The sequence below is a fragment of the Pogona vitticeps genome, chromosome 1 (assembly GCF_051106095.1).
Source record: "Pogona vitticeps strain Pit_001003342236 chromosome 1, PviZW2.1, whole genome shotgun sequence".
Lineage (NCBI taxonomy): Eukaryota > Metazoa > Chordata > Lepidosauria > Squamata > Agamidae > Pogona > Pogona vitticeps.
This window is the reverse complement of record NC_135783.1, coordinates 334,609,268-334,635,547: the sequence shown is the minus strand read 5'-3', so window position 1 is coordinate 334,635,547 and position 26,280 is coordinate 334,609,268. Positions and strand designations below refer to the sequence as shown.

The 26,280-nt window shown below is 41.0% G+C and overlaps 1 protein-coding gene across 4 annotated transcripts in view; it reads right to left on the bottom strand.

The window, feature by feature from the left end:
* Positions 1 to 14,880: 14,880 nt before the first annotated feature.
* PAPOLA (poly(A) polymerase alpha) overlaps positions 14,881 to 26,280 on the bottom strand; it is a 53,326-nt gene continuing 41,926 nt past the window's right edge. For 3 of the 4 annotated variants that reach the window (XM_020797960.3, XM_078383760.1, XM_020797957.3), the window contains exons 18-22: positions 25,112 to 25,212; positions 24,353 to 24,573; positions 18,874 to 18,936; positions 17,582 to 17,659; positions 14,881 to 17,064 (exon numbers count right to left, since the gene is read on the bottom strand). In XM_020797960.3, the coding sequence (XP_020653619.2) occupies positions 16,969 to 17,064; positions 17,582 to 17,659; positions 18,874 to 18,936; positions 24,353 to 24,573; positions 25,112 to 25,212 (559 nt within the window). In that variant the 3' untranslated portion in view covers positions 14,881 to 16,968. The remainder of the gene's footprint in view (positions 17,065 to 17,581; positions 17,660 to 18,873; positions 18,937 to 24,352; positions 24,574 to 25,111; positions 25,213 to 26,280) is intronic. The other variant, XM_020797958.3, reaches the window with a different exon arrangement.

Sequence of the window (26,280 nt, the reverse complement as noted above, 5' to 3'; positions counted from 1 at the left end):
TTTTTCTCCTGAGAAATCTATATGTGGGACAGGAAGCAGCAGTTAGAACTGGATATGGATCAACTGGTTGGTTCAAAATTGGGAAAGGAATACGACGAGGCTGGATATTGTCTCCCTGCTTATTTAACTTATATGCAGAATACATCATGCGAAAGGCAGGACTGGGTGAATCCCAAGACGGAATTAAGATTGCCAGAAGAAATATCAACAATCTCAGATTTGCTGGTGATACCACTCTGATGGCAACTTGGTAGACTTTCTCTGTTGAAGGACAGGGCTGTGTGTTCCAGGCAGCCATGGATGGCACTGGATGACATACAACACAACAACACTGAATGACATACAACAACAACAATATTCCTTCCTCCAATGATACAAAGGCACATACTTTCTATCCCTGCCACTTTATCGTCACAATCATCTTCTCAAGTGGATGGGACTGAGAGAAAGTGACTGGTTTGAGGTCCATCCAAGAAGCATCATAACTGAATGGGGATTAAAAACAGGATCTTCCAAGACCCAATCAGTCTCTCTAACCATTGTACAACGCTGGCTCCCACATCCTTTTCACATGTTATAAAATCAGTCTGAAGCAGATGATATTCCAAAGTTCGCTAGTCACAGTTGTGTGCTCAGCTCTTCTATTATGTAGGAAACAGATAGCTGGGCCTTCAGTTACTGGAATACTGGAAACCAGAGAACAATTGATTTTCTATTGTAGTCACCTCATGTTATGAAGAACTTTTACACAGGTCTGAAACACTTCGCAGTTGAAACCATCCCCAAAAAGCAGTATATGCACTGGCATATTGGTTTGGGATTGCCCTCTCTGATACATCCAGCTGCCCCTCAAAACGTGTTTCCTCTCCCCCAGTCAGGCATAGATTTTCCTGGATTCTGGGTCCTTTTACCCCCAATTCCACAAGCAACCCCAAAATATTTTTGGCACCTATCGGAGCCCTTGCCTTTGTGCCATTACAAGGAACTTGCCTCATACTTTTAAGCTTTAGCCCTCAAATCTCCAAAAATAGGATGCTGAAACCGTTGATCATGGCAAGCACAAGGGGAGTAGCAGAGGCAGGGGAGGTAGAAGTCAGAAAGGAGAAAAAGATCCTCACACCTGGATGGGAATGGATCGGGATGGAAAATCCATGGACTCACAATTGGGAAAAGCTTATGGTCCCCCCATGAAGAGGCTGAGAGAAGAGCTGTGACCTCAGAAGCCATCTTATTGAGGAGAGGAGGAGGCTAGGGATTGGGAAAGGAGAATCAGGGAAGAAAGGGGCGACGTAGCCAGAGAGAAAAGGGAGAGAGCCAGATGGCACAGCTCATCGGGGATAGGGAACGGTGAGAGCTTGACCTGTGGGACTTCCCAGAACCAGGATCCGGGACACCTGGGTATGAAGCCCCTTCAGAGAACTGTTGCTCATGTTGCCAGTTTCACCAAGACTGGAGATGACAAACTAGCACCCAACTCCCAGGTGAGGCACTCATGGCAAAGAAGACTTCAATCCCTTCCTCAAGAGAAGTTGGGAAATTCCAATTGATGTTAACAGTTTTTAGACCTTCCTGAAATAAATGTTGATGTTTTGGAACCTTTCAATAACTTGTCATTACTCAGCCCGGAAGAGGAGCCCACAGGCAATTCGCCCCAAGATCCTAGCGAACCCTCACAGTTATAGAGAGGAGGGTCAGGATCTGTTCTTGGTCATGCCAAAGAGCAGGACACGTAATAATGGCATCAGTTACAGGAAGCCAGGCTTCATTTGACTATCAGGAAAAACTTCCTAACTGTTAGAGCTGCATAACAATGGAACCACTTCCTTCAGAAAGTGTTGAGAAGGCCAACATCTTATATAACGTCCCTGCAACAATACATACAAGTGGTGTGCCAATCTTACACACAAAACACCATTTTTATAGGGACATATTGGCTTTTATTATGTGACATCAAGTCCCTTCTGACTAAGGCTTGGAATTTAATAGGTATTTTGAGGTATGCAGGGTGTTCAAGAAATGGTTTGCCATTGCCATGAGTTCCCATAGCTCACCAGGGACTTGAACCCAGGTCTCAATTTGCTGCACTGCTGTATGTTTCACATTTAGCTGCCTAAAGTGGTCCAGTGGGCCAGATAGGCAGGGTGTAAATTAAATAAATAAATAAATAAATAAATAAATAAATAAATAAATAAATAAATAAATAAATAAATAAATAAATAAATAAATAAATAAATTTATTTAGCTACAGGTTTATTACAGTTTTCTTAAATATTTCTTACAGATTTCTTAAGACATTTAGCTACAGATTTCTTACAGCTTTGGAATCTGGTCCCTGCAAAAACTCTTTACTATCACCATTGTTCCTTATTAGTGAAAAGATTGATACAACACAAACACAAGCATACGTGCCAGATCAATCTTGCAGAACAGTCTAGGCAAAACATTATGATAGCATTTCAGGAGTACTAACCCTTTGCTGTAGCAGCTGATTGATACTGATGACTGCATGCCAGTTGTTGGCATGCTCGAGGGCACTTCAGTTGTGTGGTGGCATCTATTCATTCTCAACTCCCAGACCATCCAAAGCATGTTTCTAAGGTGATTTGACATCAGTCCAAAGACAGCAGAGATTCTGAGTATCTGATTTTTCAAGGCAAGCGTCAACTGCCTTTTGGGAAGGCACTAAAATCTGAGCAGTTAGCACTAATATCTTGTCTTCGATTCCAGTTGATACATGTTCAGGTATCCAGGAATTGCCCCATTAAATATTCTACCATTGCCAAGCACCATGGGTCCTTTTTTGGGGAAATCTGGATAGCAATGTGTCAAGACTTGAAAAGTATGTACATATACGCATGACCAAGAAACTGAAGTAAATGTTTTTCCTACATATAATGGTGATTTTGACCTCTCTCCCATAGTTTTTTTGTATGTGCTCATTTCTCTGAACAGCTATACATCCAACGCTTTCTAGTTTCCCTTTTTTTCCAAGTATAGCTAAAAACTCTTCTCTGGGTACAATTCTTATTTACAAACAGTAATTTCATAGACAAAATGTCTCCACTCTGGAAGCAAAAATGTTGAGGCTGTCCCACTTTGGGCACATCAAGAGAAGGCAAGATTTTCTGGAAAAGACAATAATGCTGGGAAAGGTGGAAGGCAGCAGGAAAAGAAGATCAAATATGAGCTGACTTTCTTAAAAAAAAGGCTTGAGTCTTCAGGAGCTATCAAGGCTGTTGAGGACAGGACATTCTGGAGAGTGCTCATTCATAGGGTCACCAAAAGTTGGAGGCAACTTAATGGCACATAGTACCAATAATGTCTCCACAGACTGACTGATGCTCAGCTTTGGCATCTATCATTTATTTCATTATTTAACTTCATTTTATATTAATTCAGTTTTTTTATTTGCCTTTAAAGTTAATTTTGCTATATATTTATTGAAAAATGTGGGGAATTCTTGTATTATAGGTGCAAACAAAGTAAAAAAAAGTTAAAAGACAAAAATGTTGTGGCACTTCAATTCATATTTTTTAATGCGAGCTTTCGTGGACAAGTCCACTTCATCAGACCAAGGGAATTCCTGATGTCCTTAAAGAAAATTAAAATAATTCCCCAGTAGTACTGAATGCACGGATAGTATGACTAACTGGAATATTAAAATCAATACAGACAGCCATGTCATGACGTGTGATCATCACCAAAAACATTGTGGAATTTGCTGCCAATAATCTGACATGTCTAAACTTCATTTGAACGCCATTAAGAGTATCAACCAAAACAGATGGGACATCCAGCAGTGGTTCACTGTGTTATCTTTTTATAACAAAGCATAGACTCTGAAGTTTGATATCAAAGTTAGCACTATTCTTTTGGTGATGATAGTGGCAGATGTTTGAGGCCTATACATTTCAAATACTAGTTTGAACCTTCTCAAATTGCATCTGCTTCCACCAACAAATTTCTGATATATTGCTTCTGCTAAAAACCAAACTAGTGCTTTAAAAATGATAAAAGCAAACTAAAATAATTAATACTGCTGTATTAGAGAACATGAACAATGTATTTTTGCTTGTTTGCAAAAAAAGGCACATGTCTTAGCAAATTCACTTGACTAGAAAAAAAAGTGAAGAAACATCGTGGCACAGTGGTTAAAACGCTGTACTGCAGCTAAAACTGTGCTCACGACCTGGGGTTCAAATTCCAGGTAGCCGGCTCAAGGTTGACTCAGCCTTCCATCCTTCCGAGGTCGGTAAAATGAGTACCCAGCTCGCTGGGGGGGCAATGTGTAGCCTGTATAATGAAATTGTAAACCGCCCTGAGAGTGCTTGTAGCACTATGGGGCGGTATATAAGTCCAAAAATAAATAAATAAAATAAATACTTCAAGTTCATTCAGTTATTGTAGTTGGTGTTTTATTACTTAACAACTTTCCACACAGGGACTTGTATGTCTACTCAGTTCTCCAGTAAATGTGAAATATTGTGGATCTATGCCCTCAATTCAAAATGCCAGGAAATGGCCCAATAATGCCGCACTGTCCCAGCTCCTGCCAACCTAGCAGTTCGAAAGCATGTAAAAACGCAAGTAGATAAATAGGTACCACCTCAGTGGGAAGGTAACAGCATTCCATGTCTGGTCACGCTGGCCACGTGACCACAGAAACTGTTTTTGGACAAACGCTGGCACTATGGCTTGGAAACAGGGATGAACACCGCGCCCTAGAGTCGGACACGAGTGGACTAAATGTCAAGGGGAACCTTTACCTTTAACTATAGTGCCTATGTTGCCAACAGGAAAAAGGGATGGCAATCTTAGCAAAGGGCAGCCTGAATGTTGACAAACTTACTTGAAAAGTAATATTGCTGCTGCTGGTGGTGGTGGGAAGTAGAAGAGTAAACAACCTAATATTAAATGCTGCCTGTTTGCAAGATCTGAGCAGAACTGTTAATGCTAGGACATTTGGGAGGTCATCAGTTCATGTAGTCACCACACTTTGATGTCACATAACATTTTTGGAGTTTTTTCTTAATTATCAGACAATAGTATAGTGATAAGATGGATGGAATTATTGAAATATGACTTAGGATATAGACACCAACATCCAGTGGTGCCCCGCATAGCGACGATAATCCATTCCAAAAAAATCATTGCTATCCAGATTCATCGCTATGCGGGGCAAAAAATCCCATAGGAACGCATTAAAACATGTTTAATGCATTCCTATGGGCTATAAACTCACCACTATGTGGAAATCCTCCATGCGGACGCCATTTTTGCTGCCCGGCAAGCGAGTAAAGGGTGCGAAAATGCTGCGGACAGCCATTTTTTCCCCGGCAGCCATTTTGGAACCGCCAATCAGCTGTTCCCAAAACATCGCTATGCGAAAATCAGTAAGCGAAAAGCTTACTGATCATCGCAAAGTGATTTTTAGCCATTGAGAATATCGCAATGCGATCGCTTTTGCAATCGCAAAAAACGCATCGCTATGCGGATTCGTCGTTAACCGAGGCGCTCGCTGTGTGGGGTACCACTGTAGAACTATCCCATCACAAAGCAAAAAACCAAACCAAAACAAAACACACACACACCAGTAATTTCACAGCTTAAGCGAGTGAGCTTCTGAAATCCTTTTTTAAAAATATATTTGAAACATACTTTTAATATCTTTATTTAAATATATATATATCTATTTGATTGACATGGTCAAAATTGCAGATTGCCCCAAATGTGGAGCAGATTTTCTCTTTGAAAACTCATTAGGAGACAGTTTGATCTCAAAAATCCTGAAATGATGTTTATTGAAAATACTAGGACAAAACATGACTGCTATCTGTTTTTCTAAGGTAAGTGTTAAATACATTGAATATGCCCTACAAAATTGTATGCAAATTCCCTGGAGATACATGACTAAATGCATGACTAACCCTTTCAGGAGGGTTATTTATTTTATTTATTTATTTAAAGCAAACCTGTTTTTTTGAAACTCTTTAAAGTTGTTTGTTTCTGTGACCCTTATTTGCCCGCAACAAGTATCTCCGTCCCCTGCCCATGAATGTGTACAATGCATCATTTTACCAAGCTCTAGCTGGCAAGCCTGTACCATGCATGCTCAGTATTATATCCAGGGTCTCACTTTTCCAATTTGAAATGTCTTTTTTCAATATCAGTATTTCAGACTCTGCAGGCTGGATTCTTTTTAAATTTTAAAAAGTGCTTGGGGCCAAATTTTCTTTCAAGATAAGTAAGATTGGCCTTTTCAATTTATACAAGCTATTTTAAATCTACAGACATTTAGGGTCACCTATTACTGAATGGGAAATAAAAGTTTTACTTTTAAAAACACATAACCCGATAACCCTTTGTCTGAACTTCACCAGATTTGGCAAAGAGCAAGAGCAGGCTGTCTACTACAACTGTGCCAAATGTAGTGCTGATCTGAAGCCTGGGTTTAAAGTTATAATTCTTTGCTTGGGCTGCCCCCATTTTTGGAATTCCTTTATAGGATGTTGATTTGCTCTGCTACACAGCATACTACTGGTACCAAATAAAACACATAATCATCAAACTGTAGGATGCACATCTGACAATAAATAAGTGAACAGGTTTTGGAAATGTTAGTTCCAGAATACCTCATTATACTGCAATTGCACATTGGCTGAAAATGAGAGGTTACTTACCTGTAACTCTGTTTTTCGAGTGGTCATCTGTGAATTCACATTAATGGGTTTATCTGCGCTTGTGCAGAGGTTTCCAGAACCTTCTAGAGCTTAACACTCATTCACCAGGACCGCCCCCCCAGGGCACATGGTCCGCCTGTCCTGGCTAGTGCCTCACTTCCCAAACTGCCTGCTGCTGAATAAAATGAAACAGACATGACGGACAGAGGGGAGGATGGGGGGGAAGTGTGAATTCAGGTGATCACTCAAAGAACCAGAGTTACAGGTAAGTAACCTCTCTTTCTTCTTCGTGGTCTCCGTGAATGCATACTAATAGGTGATTAACAAGCTTACCTGACCGGAGGAGGGACGCCACGGAAGAATAGATGACAGGATGGCTCGTCCAAATGCAGCATCCAACTTAGCCCGGAGGTCCAAGTGGTAATGAGAGGCAAAGGTGGACAGTGTGGACCACGTAGCAGCCTTGCAGATATCAGGGACAGAAACGCCTCTGAGGAATACTGCAGAAGTAGCCAATGCTCTCCTAGAATAAGCCTTAATTCCATATTGAAGAGGCTTCTTAGCCAGCTGATATACCAGGTGAATGGTTGATACAAGCCACATACAAGAGATGGTTTGGGAGGAGATAAGGCATCCTCTGTGTGATAAGTGCAGAGAAACAAAAAGTTTCTTGGATTTGCGGAAAGAGGTGGTCCGTGAAACATAGAAGGCCAATGCTTGCCTAACGTCTAAGAGGTGGAGAGAACGCCCCAAGTCAGTAACAGGCGATGGAAAAAAGGTAGGTAAAATGATGGGTTGCTTAAGGAGGAACTCAGACACAACCTTTGGAAAAAAAAGAAACATTGGGATAGAGTGACCTTGTCTGGGTGAAATTGAAGAAAAGGAGGGTCAACTCAAAGCACAGAAAGTTCTGAGGCTCTACGAGCAGAAGTAATGGCCACAAGGAAGAGGGTCTTGTAGGCAAGAAGATGACTGGACGTTGTGGCGAGAAGTTCAAAAGGCCATGCCATTAGGCTTTGTAGCACAGTATGTAGTGACCATTGCGGAGGGGTGTGTGTGGTGTGGTGGATTGTAGATTGGACCCCTTTAAGAAATTGTTTTATCGTAGGGTGACAAAAGAGCAAAGAGGCTTCAGAGTCACGTGGCTGATGAGCTACTATAGCAGAGAGATAGACCTTGATAGTAGACAAGGACAAATGCTTGCTAAATAGGTAAGTAAGGAATCATAGCACTGTGTGAAGAGTTGTAGGTGCAGCAGGGAGATGATGCTGACCTACAAATTTAAGAAAAGCAGCCCATTTTTATGAGTACAACTGCATAGTAACAGGTTTTCTAGCCTGTGCTAGGATGGCAATTATTGAGGGTGAATTTTCCACACTGTTAGGTGGAGTGTGAGAAGAAGGTTTGACCCCAATTTCTGGTGGAAGGTTTGACCCCAATTTCTGGGTGAGAAGGTGGGGTATTGGGGGAAGACGAATGAAGTCTATGGAGATGGAACGGAGCATGGTGAACCATGGTTGTCTTGCCACCACAGAGCAATGAGGATTGCATTGGACCACTCCTGACGCAGTTTTACAATAGTCCTTAGGAGCAGAGAGACTAGAGGGAAGAGGTAAACTAGACCTGACGTCCATGGTGTCATATCCGATGCAGCTGGGGCCCATCCCTGCCCTGGAGCAATAGAGGACATTTTGTGTTTTCTGTAGATGTGAAAATGTCCATGTGTGGTTGTTCCCACAGAGTGGTTAGTTGATGAAAGATGGAGTCGTTGAGGGACCATTTGTGCATCTGTGAACTGAGTCTGCTGAGAGTCCACTATACGACTGTGGTGAGTGGAGATATGAACTGCTATTGGGAATATGTGGCACTCAAGACACCACTCCCAGAGCTGGACAGTAAGGTAGAGCAAGGAAAGAGAGTGTGTCCCGCCCTGTTTGCTGAGATATAAGAGGATTGTGGTGCTGTCAGTCGTAATTTGAATGGCGGTGCTGTTGACCAAAAGTTCGAATGCTCAGAGAGCCTTGTACAGTGGGGTCTTGACTTGAGAACTTAATCCGTATTGGAAGGCGGTTCTCAAGTCAAAAAGTTCTCAGGTCAAATCTGCATTTCCCATAGGAATGCATTGAAAACCATTTTATCCATATCTGCTCTTTTCCGTCCATAGAAACTAATGGGAAGCTGCTATTCCGCCTTCGACCACTAGAGGGGGATATTTTGTTTCTTTTTTTCTTAGGTCAAGAAAGGTTCAGGGAAGGCAGGGAAAATACAGTCCAGGCAGTACAGTACCAGGCAGTCTGAAGACTGTCTCCCAATCCACTCTCTAAATACTGGGAGGAGTGAGGAAGCAGACAGGCACCCTTTTCACTGGCCAACAGTTAACTGAAAGTTCAAATTTTGCACTTAAGTCAAGTCAATATTTTCTTATGAGAGTGGTTCTTAAGTCAAAATGTTCTTAACTCAAGCCGTTCTTAAGTCAAGACCCCACTGTAGATGGCTAGAAGTTCTAGGTTGTTTATGTGAAGTAGTTTCTTGGAGGGAGACCATAGAGTGTGAAAGTTCAGTCCATTGCAGCGAGCACCCCATCCAGTCGGGCTTGTGTTGGTTGTTATCTGTATGGTAAGTTGGAGAGATGCAAAGAGCCTGCCCATGAAAAGATCAGCTGGTGTGTCCCACCATTGGAACTGTGCTACAAGTTCGGGTGTAACCCTCAATAACATGGAGGGTGGGTCCGACATGGGACTAAAGAAGGACAAGTACCAAGCCTGAAGGGAGCGCATCTTCAGGCGGGCGTGTTGGATGACTGACGTTGTAGACGCTATGAGTCCGAGGACATGCTGGGTCTGGAGCACAATGACTAATGCATGTAGCTTGAAGTACTGAAGGGCAGAATGGATCTTTGTAGAGCAGTCTTGGGGATGGTAGGCTCGCGCTTTGCGGGTATCTAGAACTGTGCCTATATAATTCACCCATTGTGAAGATGTAAGGGTGGATTTGGCCCTGGTGACCTGTAATCCCAGGTTCTCGAGGAGGGAAAGAGTGACATTGACGTCGTGTACTGCTTGAAGATGGGAGGGGGCCACCAGTAACCAGTCATCGATGTATGGGAAGATGGAAATTCTTGAGTGCAGAGATAGGTTGCTACCGGGGCCATGCACTTTGTGAAGACACGGGGAGCAGTAGAAAGGCCGAAGGGAAGGACCTTGAATTTGTAGACAGTAATTTGGAGAGAATCTGAGAAACTTTCTGTGATTCTGGCAGATATTGATGTGAAAATAGGTGTCGATTAGATCGATGACAGTGAACAAAACAGCCCTGGAAAAGAGGTAAGATGCATTCTAAAGTAACCATGTGGAAGCATTGCTGAAAGATGTAAGAATTTAGTTCCCATAGGTTGAGGATGGGCCAGAGATTGCCATCTCTCTTGGGTACCGTGAAGTATCTGGAGAAAAACCAGAGGTTGGTGTCTGGTGAGGTGACAGGTGAAAGAGCATTTTTGAGAGAAGGGATTGAACTTCTAGGCTGAGAACATGGGATGGTGGGGTGAGGACTCTCCTCGGAGGTGGGAGGACAGCGAATTATATGGCGTAACTGGCAGCAATGATAATGAGGACCCACTTGTTGATGGTGATGGCAGCCCAGGATGAAAAATGGGCGATGAGGCGAGTTTGATGAGGATATGGTAAGTGGAGTGGGGGAGACCAGGTGACTTGAAAGTCAAAGATTTTGCTCTCTTTTTTTGTCAGGTTGACAAAAGGACTGACAGGGACATTGACGCTGAGCGGCATGGCGAGTCTGGAAAGTGGATGTAGCCTGTGGCAAGTATCTCTGTTTATCAGAAAAGGATTTGATTTGCTGGTAAGGATATGGATGACACCATTGGTATCGCTGAGGCCTGTAATAAGTATTGTAAGATCTTGCAGTTTTCCTCATTTTTTGGAGATTATTAAGGATCTCATCAGTCCTGGCGTCGAAAAGGCCAATTCCATCAAATGGTAGGTGCTCAATCTGCATGCGAGAATCATCAGAGATATGGGCTGGGCAGAGCCAAGCATGTCTTCGAACGGCAACAGCCGTGGCCATGTGCTTAGAAGCAGCTTCTATTACGTGCCTTGCTGTGAATGCACTCCTGGCGTGTGACAGCCATGGCCTCTTGATGAAAGGCGAGGCCTCTAGATTTATATTCACCCCGAGCCAATTGAAGAGAAGAAAGTGCTTTGTTCCACAAGAAACGGTGGTATGCACTCATGGCTGCAAGGTAGTTAGCAGCATGTAATGTAAAGAATGCTAGGGAGTATACCTGATGACCAATGATGTCGAGTTTCCTGTCTTGCTTATTATCTGGTGTGGTGTTAGACCGATTTCTTTGCCCTGGGGATGCTTGGATAGAAAAGCCATATTGTCTCCATGAGTCTTGTATAAATTTTCAACTTGTCTGGAGATTTGTGGCACAGAAGATGGTTTAGCCCTAGATTGTTTAATCAATCTGAGCAAAGATGGAATAAAACCCATGAGGAGTGTGGGGGGGGGTTGGTCCTCATCAATGTCTTCATAAACCTTATCGGACTCAGACTGTACTGGTTGTTGTACATCGAGATCCATCCCTTTAGCAATACGTAAGACTATTGGAGAATACGACAATGGAGAAGGAGGGTTCATGTCGGCGACATCAGAGTCAGCGATAGGCAGATTAGGGGGAGACCCTGGGAGTACCATGGAGTCAGAGGTGTCAGAAGCCATTGATGGTGAGGATGCGGAATGACCTGGAGAAGACAGGTCATCAACTGTATCAACGGTGCTGTGGTTTGTTTGGTTGATGCTTGTTTAAGAGCTGGATCCTGAATAGATTTATGTGGTTTAGCTCAATTAGATCGATGAGCATGAGCGGTCTCATGAGGTACTGGTGAAGGACCAGCATAGGTGGTGGTGACTTGAATTGATGATGGGCGAGCCTGCAGATGGGTGGCGGGCTTGGTACGCGGTACTGAGTGCTTGGAGGATGGTTTGCAAGGTATCGTTCCTCTTTCTGGAGGACTTCTGAACTCATACCGGTATCAAGGAGTCATCTGCCAAGGAGGACTGATCATGGTATAGCGGTTGGTATGGAAGAGGAGATTCAGAGCCAGAATCGGAATAGTAGTAGGAGTATTGAAGACGCTTAGACTCCATATAGAACTCCGTATCGGGGTGCCAGTACCAGTATCAATGGTGTTGGTATCGCTGTTGTGGAAGCTTGTAATATGCAGGTGGCTCATAGAGGGTAACCCTCTTGGGATGACTGTACTGTGAAAGCGAATCATGGGATGCAAGTAATCTAGTTGATGTCTGTGGAAGTGGAGCATCAACATCAGTAGGACCAATCTCTGGTGTATGATGTGCCTTTCAGGTCCGCTTGGGCGGAGGTTGTGGATCAGCAATGGAAGCTGAATCTTACTGACACGCAGAGACAGAGCAACCTGAAGGGCTTGAATGGTCATAACGAGGCAGTACCGTAACCTCAGCTGAGATATTAGCCCACGAAGGGGATTGAGCCAAGAGAGGCGAAGGTGGTTGGCCTGAAGGCGGAGGCAAATAATCATCATCTTCTACAGATATGGAATTGAGGGGAATAGTTTGCTGCTGCTACCATTGTAGACTTCAGTGTTGAAGCACCCGTAGTAGACTTAGTAATGGTCCTAGACTTAGATTTTGCCAAAGATGCAACCAAGGCTCCTGGGGAAATGGATTGAAACTGAGAAGGTGGTGCAGGTTCCATAGTTGGTATGGGACAAAGGGAACGTTCCCACAACTAAGACCGTAGGTGTTGTTGCCTTAGCTTAAGTGCCTTGTTTTGTAAACTTTTTACAAAAGGGGCAAGAAGCCGGTTGGTGAGCTTTGTCCAAGCAGAAAAGGCAGGAATTGTAGCCGTCAGTGAATGGAATTTTATTGGGGCACAAAGTGCACTGTTGAATGGTCCAGAGGAGGCCATAAACAAACAAAAAATAAAGAAAGGAGATTAAAGGAGGGGGGAGCGGCCAAAGGAAGGAATAACAAAGACTCTCACTATCCGAAGATCTCTAACAAGAAGATTCCTTTTTCAATGCAGGAGGCGAACACAGCTCATCTTAGAGAAGAAACCTCAGTGGCGGCAAAAAGGAACTGAGGCACTAGCCAGGATGGGCGGATCACGTGCACTAGGGAGGCATTTCTGGTGAACAAGTGTTAAGCTGTAGAAGGTTCCAGAAACCTCTGCTCAAGCACAGATAAACCCATCAGTGTACATTCAGAGACCACGAAGAAGAACCTGTTCCACATCGTGCACCATGCAACTAGGACAATGTCTTGTTTTGGGCTATTTAAAACTTCCTGCCCCCACTCAAGTTCCAGGGATCCCCCTTAGTTTAAAGCCTTCAGCAGCTGCAGAATTGGGTAGGGAACAATTTAAGGCTGGAAAATTACCGCTGCTGCTCCCAGACATATGGCAATGATTTTACTGCTTGAATCTCCTCCCTACCTTGTTCTGCAGTCCTTGAAGGGTGCCACAGGACAGAATCCTTAGAGATCTCCAGAACCTGGAGATGGGTCTAGGATGTATTACATTGCCCTACAGCTGATAATGTCCTCCCGTCTTGCACACCACAGCCACCACACCTGAGCCTAGTCAAGAAAACTCTGGGCTGAGCTTTCTTGCAAATCCAGAAACGTACATCAGTGCTCATCAGTTTCTTAATTCCTCTTTCATACTACCTCCAGTTTTCACAGTGGTTTGTGATGCCCATAAAGAGCTAGATCAAATCAGGAGAAGTGCTGGCACATGCATAGTAGGCTCTGGAATCTAACTGCATTCCCTCCATGGCTTAGAACCTATCTTGGAGCAACTGTGAATAAATTGACTATAAATACCAGATTAATTTAAGATGTACCCTTAAGCTGCAACTAACTTAAAATTATATTTTTATAATATAATATTTGAGTATTTGTTTGTTCTGAAAGGTTTCCAACACAGCAAGAGTTAAACACAAAACTTTGCATACATATTTCTGCTTTCCCAACTGAATTAACCAAGCTGGTTACATCTCAGAATAAGTTCTTCCAGAGCCTCTACCCGATCTACTAATTTTACTTTTAGGGGCAACTGAGACATAGAGTGTTGGAAGAAAACTCAGGAGACTGAATTCAACTCCTTCCTCCACCATAATTCACCGGGAGATGGGAATGGTGACCCATTCCTTGAACATCTCAAAGACCCTGTTAGAGTCACCATAAGTTGGAAGCAACGTGATGGCACATAATAGGTGCAAATATATCTCCATGAAAGGTGCAGTTTTGTATTAAAAGATTGGTAGGTTTAACATACAAGTTGTATATACTGTTGAAAATGATTTTAAAGCCACCATAAGTCAAAAGTAACTTGATGGCACATGGCAAGAAGGCGCCTGTAATACAGATTTGGGTGGACATCTCTGTAAAGCATGCAACCTTAAAATTTTGTGCTTGCAAAATGGTTCATCTGTTGTCTATCAGACTTCTTTCAGCTTATTCCTTTATAACATAACACTGCATATTGTAATCAAATCAACTGAATTATGACCAGGGAGGGGAAGTCTCCTCAGCCATATAGGCACGTGTTTTTCTCATTGTAATCTCTAGATCAGTGCTAATTGTGAAACTGGTATCTCCAAACATCTGAGCAGGGAACTCAGCTAACTAAACTGTAAGAATGCCCTTCTCCCCAGGAAGGAAAACTAAGGTGATTGACCAACACCTTTTTTTGGTCAATCACGCATTTCACCTTCTCATCTAAACTTAAGCAGTAAGTGGTATACAGTCTCTAGCAATTCTTAACACTGCACAGAGTTTAAACCGCAGAAGGAAAAGAAATAGTGCCATCTGCTGGTTACAACACCATTAACTGAATGTTCAACGGTCAAGACACCGCACAAAAATAAGGTACACCCTATTTTGTTCTTTTGAGCAATAAAAAGCCAGAAATCCACAGGGTTTTTTCTTTTAACATTTTCAAACTCAGAACAATATTAATTTATGGTTTTAGAATCAGTTATATTTACTGAATTTTTCTGGCACAATTCTACTCACCTAATTCTACCTCTGGGTAGAGTGGCCGGCATATAAATTAATTAATTAATGAATTAAATAGATAATAAAATCAATATCATCATTGAGATACTCTAATTTAAAACATGCAAAAGAAACCAGGCGACTGTGGGATTGTGCTGTTTTTTTATTGTTTTCCATGGAGAAATACATCATCTGTTTACAAAATAGCTCTTGAAAAATACAAGGAGTACAGATACTATAAAACAAAGCAACTCCAGTCATGAGACACCTACGTACATCATGCGAAAGCAACAGTCTGATCTCCAGGTTATGAAAACTAGAATTAAAAAGTCACTATACAGAAAAGAGTCCAAGTTCCCAGCTTGGCAAAACTTGGGTGCAGATACATGAAACGTTTAATAAAATGGGGAAAAAAAATTCCTGATGTGTAAACAAAACAAGACTAAATTTGTGCCTGGCAAGTTCAATCTAAACTCCATAGCTACACAAAATACACAGACAGCTTGTACACTTCAATTGTTAGTTAAACCTTTTGGATTGAGTGTCAAGGGGGAGGGGTGAAGAGGGTGTGGGAGCATGTTAACGGGGCGGAAGTGGGTTCACAGGAGGCATTATGGGGCTAGGGCAAGAATTTCGTATACCAGACATTGTAGACAAAATGGCAAAAGGAAAAAAAACTTAGTTACCGCACAGCTGGGGAGGTAGGGAATAAGCTACAATCTCTTGACTTTGGAAAATTAACTTATAGGGAAAAAGGAGAAGAGCAAGTAATTTTACTTCAACATGGAAATGCACATGTAGGAAGATTGAGCACAATGCAGGGAAGGAAGTCATTAAACATGCTGATCAGAAAATACGGGAAGGGCAAACTCAGCCATTCCACTTATTTTTTGACTGAATCAAAGTTACATGTAGTTTGTTATTTCCATATGATAATCACTGGCATTCCTCACTTTCTGCTGCTTAGTCATGAGAGATTTTCACCTGTTTTGAACAAAGTTTTTGCTAATCATTTTTACAGTCGTATAGAACAAAATGAAGATAGCGGGGTAAGGAGAGCTGACCAGATCTTTAAGTGACAGCTAGAAATGTGATTTTAAAAAAAATTCAGAACATTCAAAAAGACTACTTTTAGATGAGCTATCTAAAAATAAAACTGTTAAAATCCTAGAGTGGGTAAGATCTGCCTTAATATTTAAAATCCAAGATGTTTGTAATATAGACAGGACTTAGGGAGTGTACAAAACTCTTATATTTAGTGATGAATGGGCTGTCAGACAGGATTATGCTTCACAGGCACACTTTATTTATTGTTTCATTCTTGGAGAGAAAACGTGCCAAGAGTGACTACGGGTCAGTTCTTGTTCTTCTGTAACCACTTTGACCCATTAAAAGAAAAAATGCCAACATCTGACTGACACCAGTCCTTATTTTGCGCATACAAACAGTAACACAAACTAAATTCAAAAGTCCCTCCTCCAAGAAATATGGTTACAGGAACAGGAAGGGAATAACAAGGAAGTTTGATTAGTTCAAGGAAAAATTATTTGCTTTTTTGGTAGCTGATTTGTATGCACTGTAAAATAATCCTATAAATAAAAAATAGACCATTTCTTAATCATGTCCCATCAAACACCCTATGCTTGTTTTCTCAAACTTACAACCTCAAGATTGGACTTTTGTAAAGGGGTTACCACTGCATAAAGGTAACTGAGCTAGATATAGTGCATACTTTTACCTTCAGTACACAGTATATCATGCCACTCCCTAATTTGAAGGTCACAGATATTGAAGACTCTCTTCAATAAAAATAAAATCTATCAAGCTGAAGTGCTAAAATTAGTCATATTCCAATAAAAAAGTACATAAAAGTGCATTTAAGGGATTCTTTTGCCAGTTTCAGCTCTATATTTTTCTTCCAAACAATGCATCAACAGAAATCCAATCAGTAAAGTCAAATATGGCTAGAAATAGTATTCCCATTCCTTTTAAAGGCAGTCATCCTTTGAAGAATTAATGTAACTGTTGCTAACACATTAACAGTACTCCTGGCTTCACACAGTAACCTGGACTTCCAGATCAAGTGACAATAGCCCAGCAAGGGAAGTGCACAAAATATACCTAAATCCATCTCTGTTCACATTCTTGTCTTGCACCCTCTGTCCTCGGTTTCAGCATTAGAAGACAACAGGTTGAATTGGCAGATACTGTTTATGGACCCCTGAGGTTGGTTTTACCGATTCAATCTTAGTTTTATTGAATTTTTGATAACTGGAATAGGATTTGCAGGGAGAGCAGGGATATCTGAAAGGTCTGTACTGGGCATTTTCTGAGTAAAAAGGAAAAAGAGGAGAAACACTGTTAGACGTATAATAATTTCAAACACAAAAGGAGTTAGTAATACGTTACAAATGTGTCAAGGCCAAGTCTATCAGAGATTACTACACTTTCCCACCATTATAGTTTTAATTTTTCAAGAAACTGTAGTTTTTACATCAATTAATATGTAATTAAAGTAATTACCGCAGAACTGTTTCAACAAAAATATATGCCCCACTTTGTTCCTCCTCTAACAGTCCTTTTTGAATATACAAGGAATTCTAAAACAATGCAACACTAACATGAGCCATACTCCATCCATCATTATGTTAGGATGACTATAAAGGCTGTAGTATCTAACTGGCATGTTACAGAAAATACACAGACCAAAAAATGCAACAAAATACCAAGTTACATCATGGTTTTATGAAACTGGAGCTCATATCACTATCTCAAGTGGAAAATTAACCCTTTAGTTATTAATGTGTTTTGCAATTTACTCCTATAAAATAAAAAAGCAAATTCACCTGAGGAGCTTGCAGAGATACTGTTGCTGGAAGAGTTTCTGGTTGAGAGGCCGTATCTGATTCGGCATCCAGTAGTTCCTGAAAAGATGGAAACAATAAGCTATGTTGGTGCTTAATTTCTGAAAAACAGTATTAGCTCATGTTTCATTACATTAGGTGAAGAGAAGATGCATCCTTTGAAAAAACTTCTCTGAGCTTTTAAAAAAGCCTGCTCTGGGTTGTTAATGCCCGTGGTAGAAGTACTCACAATGGTATACATACCACATATGGCAGGTCCAATACATTTCTGTAAAGTACTGCTGGTTAAATATAAAGTCTACAGACTCTCTGGGTATCTCCCCTACTGCGGGTAAGGTATCTTCAGGAGAAACAACCAGTTGGGGAATGCTCTCTCCAAAGGGGCCTTTTTCTTTCTGATCTATTTAAATTCAAGCAAAGGTCCTTTTGCTTTCCCAAGTCTTTAAATACTATGTTTTGTTTTAATTTTTAAATGGTTTTATAGCTTTGTTGACTCTAGTTGAGATTTTGTGATTATTCTGCCGTACTTCTGCTGCATTATACATTACTGTTCTTACAACTCATTTTAAGGTTTTCTTTGTTACTTGAAGTCGCCCAAAGACCCTGGCTAAAGGAGAGTTGTGAAATCAGTGGTGGAGAACCTGTGGCTCTACAGCCGCTGCTGCTGCTGAATCAGCCTCAAGCAGCGCTGCTAATGATCAGGGGTGGGTGGGAAGTGTAGTCCAACATCTGTAGCTACCTTCAAGTTCAGAGACAGCTGGCTCAGTGGTTCAGGTCTCTGACTGCAAAGCCAGAGGTTGGGAGTTTGATTCCCCCCTGTTCCTCCTTTGCAGGGGCTGGACTCAATCCATAGAGTCCCTTCCAGCTCTGCAGTTCTAAGGTTGTTGTTGTTGTTGTTGTTATACAGCTGGTGAAGAGCAGCAGTGGGAAACATCTGTTGCATGATGAGCTACTTTGGGAAACAATGTTAGATTTGATGGGCCTTTCTTCAGCAAAGTTCAACTTTTGTGAGTGATACTGGAGTTGCGAGAAAGCTCATCTGTGCATTTTTAGTAAATGTTTGCAGTCTGAGTGTGGGTTCACTTGCAAAATTTTGGCTCAGGTCTTTGGTCCCAGACATAAATTCTCTTACACATACCACTCTGCAGAATGGCAACTGTCTCCACATAAGACACCAGCAAAATGTACCCAATAAATGGACACAGAATGATGCTTTATATTCTGTGAGCAGTGGGAATCCAGAAGCATTATCTTAGGTCCTCTCTTAAATTTACCTTAGTTTCCATCTTATCGTGATCACTCACATCAAGACAACTAGCATCTTCACTGACTTCATCCTGTTGCAAAACAGAAAAGTCATCATCAGATGTGACAGCAGTCCAAGATGAAAGATTATATTTATCACATGGTCTGGATTAAACAAAACAAAAACACTTCTCTGCTATCCTTTCAAGAGATTGAACTGGACATGCCCGGATGTAGCCATTTAACTATCTCTAAAGAAATATGAACAGCAAGAACATACTGTATTTTTCCGTGTATAAGACAAGACTTTTTTACTTAAATAATTGGACCAAAGATTGAGGGTCATTTTATACAGGGCAGGCAGCTGCTTTCTTTGCCTTTTGCAAAGCTACAGAGTAAAGCAGCCGCGAAAGGGCAGCACACTCGCACCCCTTTGATCCTGAAGCAGCCGAGAAAGGGTGTCAGGATCAAAGGGGTGCACGCGCGCTGCCCTTTCATGGCTGCATTACACATTTCCTAAGCTCCACAGGGCTTAGAAAGCGGGAAAAGCAGCCGGGAAAGGGCATGAGGATCAAGGGGGGGGGGGGCGTGGGCGCTGCCCTCAAATTTTCTAATTTGGGTCTTTAGAAAAGGGGGGCTCATATACTGTGGGTCGTCTTGTAAACAGAAAAATACGGTAGTTGCTATCAGTGTTCCACAAATGTTTTCACAGGTGCTTTAAGTGAAGTTGGAAGGGGCCTACAAGGCCATCAGGTCCAACCCACTGCTCAAGGCAGGAATACAATCAAAGCACATCTGCCAGGTGATAATCTAAGTTTTTCTTGAATGCCTCCAGTGTTGGAGCACTCACCAACTTCGGAGGTAATTGGTTTCACTGTCGTACTGCTCTAACAGTTAGGAGGTTTTTCCTGATATTCAACTGAAATCTGGCTTTCTTTAACTTGAGCCCACTGTTGCGTGTCCTGCACTCTGGGATGATCGGGAACAGATCTTGCCCCTCCTCTGTATGACAGCCTTTCAAATACTTAAAAAGTGCTATCATATCACCCCTCAGTCTTCTTTTCTCAAGGCTAAACATGCCCAATTCTTTCAGCCTTTCCTCATAAGGCTTGGTTTCCAGCCCCGTGAAACAGGGTTATCGAAGAGTAATTCTACGAGAAGTCTCATGCTTCCTATTACTTCTATCTGTTAAAGATAATGTCCAAGCAACCACAATAGTTATTTAATTTAAGGCATGTGATAGCTGTTTTGCATTCAATTTAATCCCTAACATAAACTACTCTACTTTTCAGGCATTGAAAAACCTCAGTTGTCAAATACTGTCACAGTTAAATATAGTTGCATTGATAATTCTGATGATCAAGCACCTACAGGGCAGTTTAACGGCAGGCAGAATTCAACAAAACAAGCTGCTTTGGGGATTTTTTTTTTTACTGCCACGTATTTATTTCATGTTTTTAGAATTTTTATTTTACTTTTACATTTACTTTGCTCCGTTACCATCGTGGGCATCTTTATTATGGGAAAGTATGAGGAAAATAAAATTTCAGTTTTAATTGTTCAGGACTGCTTAGACCAGCACCTTCTGACTGTCTAATAAGTCTCTCAGAAACAGACCATTAGACTCACAACAGAACAATAAGCCAGTAATCAAGGCAAAACATTCAGAAGAATTTCAGTACAAATTCACTGCATTCAACGGGGCTTATTCTCAAGTTAGGTATGGTCCTGTTTACATCCTTAGCCTGAGTTTCTAACAGCCCACAGAAAGTGACAGAAAGGTCCCAAAGGACCAATTTAAAAGAATATGCTTTAGAATTATAAATATATAACACAGCAGACTCATGTTTAAACCAATGCTGTAAAGCACTTCTAATGTATATTAAATTAAAAGTATGACCTGAATCTCTGATTCATTGTTAGTCAAAATATACAACTGTCAGAACATGATGCACACATAAGCCCTATATGTACACCATTTCCTGCTGAGAATGTTTCCTTAGAGAAGTTGTTCCCAGAGATTTCATCCTTTTCACATTTTCCTCTGGGGCGGACACAGGAAGTAGTCTCTGGAGCCAACTACTTGGAAAATACAAGTTTCATGTAGGAAACGCATATATTATTTTATTTATTTATTTATTTTATTTCTATCCCGCCTATCTGGTCATACTAGACCACTCTAGGCGGCTTACAATTGGAACAACAATAAAATTATTAAAAACATTACAAATAGACAAAAATGGAAATCAAAGAATATAAAAGAAAAATCGTCAGGGATTATCTGTTGGGAAAGCCTGCCTATACATCAGTGTTTTCAATTGTTTCTTAAAAATATAACACCCTTGTGTTCTGAACTGCAACCATAGGTCTTGAAATACAAACTTTGCCCGCTCTGACACCACACAGGATTCCAAAGCTCTCAACAACTTCACTATTTATGACCAAAGGGCTTTACCATATACAATATAAGAGCAAATTTCCAATGTAAAAGCAGACAATTAAAATAGCTCATTGAGGAACTTATAAACAGCCCAACCATACCATCTTTTAAAACAAACATCTAGACCACTGATCATACTAATGGCAATTATATAGCATTGCCGTCTGTGAAGAAACAAGAACACAATTTCTTGCCTGCCGGTGCAAATTGTGCTACAGCATAAGGGATAGATATCTGATTATCAGTGAGTAATCCTAATACTGCTTCCTCAGAGCTGGTGTACGACTGGATAGGTGACACGAATGTCTAGGATCCATATAAAGGGGACAGAACAATAAATAATGAATTGTATCTTCAATCCATTTATAGCCAAAAACACATTTACATTGTATAACTGGAATTCCTAGATCTCTCCTTTCAAGATATGTAGAGGGCATCTGTTGGAATCTAAGTTCTGTAAAATGGAGAAGTATGGCAACTCAGTGCCTCAAAATAATATAGCCTTGAACAATTAACTTGAAGTTGAGGAGGCTATCTAGAGAACTATGACCCAACAATAACAGCCCTGTCTTTGCTAGCATCTGAATCAAAGATCCAATTCCTAAAAGGATGAAAACTGAGACAGAATTTTTTCCCACGGAAACCCTGTAGGTCCTTAAGTTATCACAGCACCACTGCACCAATCCTTGAGTTCGCAATTCTTCCAGGCAACAATACTTAGTAGTCAGGGAATAGTCTCCAAGCCATTTATTATATGTCAGTATCTAAGATAAGCAGCAATTCTGTTAGCAATTGAAAGATGACCCAATTCAGCCCTAAGATGGACCGAAGGGAGTCCCTGTAGGGAACCCCAATATCTGCTTCAAGAATTTATTCTGCAGAACCTTCAGACTGGACTTGACCTCTTATTTCTGCTCCATAAAGCATTTGAGGCAAAATTTTAGTAACACAACTCTGAAAGGCAGGATTTATTAGCAGGCCTCCCTCTAACATAAAAAGATCTTTTCAGCTGCCCAATAGATCAGGTACTCAGTAAAGTAGTGGCATTTAGGTGTTACTTCCAAGAAAATTTCACACCAAATTGCAAGCCCAGACATTTAAATGAATGAACCTGTTAAAGGGCATGTCTATCACATGACCAATTATACACCGGAGCTCTCTTCTCCATAAACCATAATCATGGATTTTTGAATAATTGATTGTTAATTATTCATCTTTGCAAAGCTATCCAAATTTGTTCAGGGACCAACTTATCAGCATAAAGCAACATTGCAATCTTGCAGTTGCAGACAGCCAAAGGAAGGGAGGGAAAAGGAATCAGACCTTTAACATAAAAATTAAATAGGAAAGGTGCTAGAATGCATCCTTGTTTTTATTTATTTATTTATTTATTTAATTTTATTTTATTTGTATCCCACCTATCTAGTCGTTGCGACCACTCTAGGTGGCTTACAGCACATAACACAACAATAAAAATATAAATATACCCCTCAATTAAAAATTGTTGTGATAGAGCACCTTGTAAGCCAATTCTTACTTGCAACATATTATTCTGATGTACCTGCTGTAGAAACCACAGTATTTGTTTGTGCTATAAATGCTCTCAGTTTTTCAGATCAAAAGCTGAAAGAAAGTCTATGAAGGCTGCAAAGATGGAAGGCCTGATCTATTGTGCTTCTGCCCTTTCTAAACCTGGCTACTCCTCAAAAATGATGGATTATCATCTTATTCAGCTTATTCAGAAGAATAAAGTTTGGAGGCCACATGAAGAAAGCTAACAGGTCTATAGCTAGGGAATCTGATGCATCACCTTTCTTGAAGAGTGGCACAATGATACTGCTTCACCAACCTGGAGGGAGATTATCTGCACAATGAATGTAACTAAATAAATTGGCTAAATTGGGGTATCACCAATTGATATCAATGGTGAACACCTCAGAGGCAATCATATTTTCTCCAGGACCCTTGCCATTATGAAGGGTCAAGATCAGGCCCCAAATTTCTGCAAGAGACACAAACAGCAATTCAGGGAGGTTAGCTGATTTTCATTCGTGTTCTGTGTATTTATGGTATTCCCGAATATGCAGCTAAAATGAGAAATCCATATTTCTGGTGCAATGGGGCTAGCAATTTCAAAAGCTTTTTGGGAGAAGCCTTCCTTTATCAACTTCCAGAATTTTGGTTCTCTTCCTTCAAATAAGGACACGGCGCAAGGATTTCCAGCTATTAGCAAAGAAAGTGTTCTTTTTCTTTCTTAGAAAGGATTTACATTCCTTCTAACAGTGCTGCAAAAAAATAATGGTATCATCAGTACAGTGGACCCTCGACTTAATAGATGGCTCCACTTACAGACTTTTCGAGTTACAGACTTCTCTGGCTGCAAAATTTAGGTTCGACTTGCAGCCGGAGAATCGACCTACAGACCGGGGGAAAAAAAACAAAATGGAACAAAAATGGCCGGTTACTGATTAATCGGTTTTCAATGCATTGTAGGTCAATGGAGCCTTGACCTACAGACTTTTCGACCTGCAGCCACCATTCCAATACGGATTAATTCCGTTAAGTCGAGGGAACACTGTACAGGTACACTTCACCTGTCCTGCCAGTGTACTCAGCTCCTTTTTCCTAGACTTGTAATCTCTATCAAACCAGGACCATGGGAACCTGAGATTTTGTCTAAATAGGTAATTAGGTCTAAGTATATGTATTATGTCACAAGCTACCTCACAAATATTGTACCTCCTATTGAAAACATGCTGTCATAGCTCTTGAAGATTATCTGTTCCCAACATCCGCCTTATACTGGCAGCACATTTGAGGAGCCATTTGATTTCAGAAAATTACACATACATTGCCTTCACCTGATGAATATCTATTTAATTGTTTTACAAAAGTCTTCAGCTGGCATGGGTAACCTGTGAATTAGCTTAGTGAAAGTCCATGGAAGTCTTGGTGGAAGCCCATTAACGTCTCCCCAGTCTTAACATTAAAGGATGAACACTCCCCTGTTTTTGGTTATTAGTTTTGACAACATATACCACAAAGCTCCAAGAAGTAAATTTAAATACCTCCTCTGTTTTTATTTTTTTGGGAGACTCTTCTTTATGAGGGGATGATGCCCGCTTCACACCTGCCACAGGGCTAGTTACTTTAGCTGCAGTGTTTCCTGAAGGTCTTTGTGGTTGATTGACAAGACGGGTGGAAGAAACTACTCTAGAAATGGTAGGCTTTGGTGGTGGAGAGATGGCTGGCTGTGTGGCAGTCTGAGGAATGCTTTCACTTGAAGTACCTAAGGAAAACAAATCTTCATTATTACAATGTCAACCAAAAAGGAGAAGCTATGCTTAAAGGCATTCAGGCAATATTTGTGTCATTGTTCCGTGCCAAGCCTGCAATCTCAAGAGTATCAGTGGGCCCAGACAACAAACCTTCTCTTCAATACAAAAACTCAGCTCCCTCCAGACTCAATGCTAAATATCTATAAGTACAGCTTCACAGGTAAAAAGACTAGCAACTTTATGTAATTCTATACATAACATAAAAGGTTATTCGGTTGTGCTTGTAAAACATGCCCCCAATGTGTTTCAGTCCCCTTCAGATCTGGAAAAGGCTAATATCTATATTAACTCTTGAAGAGCACAGACTACACAGTAAAAGATTCCAAATGAAGAGTACTGCTTTTTATTTTAGTTTCTTTATCAGCATACCATAGCAATTTATGACAAATTACTGCCACATGGCAAACAATAATTTTATAGGAAAAACTAATTTAATAGTTAAGGAATTGAGAAAAGTAGCATTTGATGAAAGAATTATATTTTTCCTACCCCCTGAGCTTTCACTGGAATTTGTTTGTGGCACAGTGACTTCAGAAGCCTGTATGTTGGTCACAGATGCTGCCGTCACAGCTGGGGCAGGACTGCTTCTGCTGAAATATTTAGAGAGAGAGAGAGAAAACACAGTAATAAATTAGTTGGCTTGGACAAACCTATAAAAAGAAACACGTGACCAGAACCCCCAACACAACACTTGAGAAGCCACCTGACAGTCCAGTTGAACCTGCCATCCATAATACATAGCTGATGGGCTGCATTTACTATGGTGGCTTTCAATTTACTGAGCAAAACCCTGTTCATGCAGGGTAACACAAAGATTGTGTAAATGTTCTGGTGTGCCTGGCAAGAAGGATTTGCGCAATTCAATTGTGCAACTGGGCATGTGTCCCCAGTGTAACCAATCACACAATATGCTGGCAGAAGTGCTTCTTTAGCAGCATTTCCACCATGGTGCTATTATAGTTACTGCAGGTGTAGTTTGATGTTACTCGAGCACGAATTTGTCAATGAATCACAGTATTAGATAATTAGATCTAATTAGATAATTATGCAGCACCAACCAGGGGAATATCCTCATCAAAAATTCAGCCAGTAAGTCTGGGGACAGTGGGTTGTTATTCCACTAGCAAGCAGCAAGAATTGATTTAGGAAGAACCCTCCAGTTGGTGGTATGGGGAAGGGGAGGCCATTTTAATCGATCCCACCCCCGCACTACAGCCCACCACTGTTCCAAAGAGTTTCTCAACTCGCCAGAGGAGATTCAAGGGGAGCAATGTGTGCTTGTGTTTGGAATCAGCAAAGATCACATTCTGCATTGTGCAGCCTATGGAAAATATTAACCACATCAAAGCCGTCCACCAACTGAACAAACATCCCTGACCATGGAATTCTAAGCAGGATTTATATTATGTGTCCTTAATGGAAAGCTAGTCTATTCAATGTAACCTCAATTTGCTTATGGTTGCTCTTCATTGCCTGAAGCTAAGGAAGAAATAAGGGAACTCATCAAGTTCAACAAGGGTTTCATGACACACAGAAAAAGCAATATATAAACCCTAGTGTTTCATCAAACAATTTCACTACCTAGTGGAGGTGTACCAGTTTGCTGGTGTTTTTCTTAAGTTATGAAACATGAATCCTAGATTCTTGTAGTATTTTCT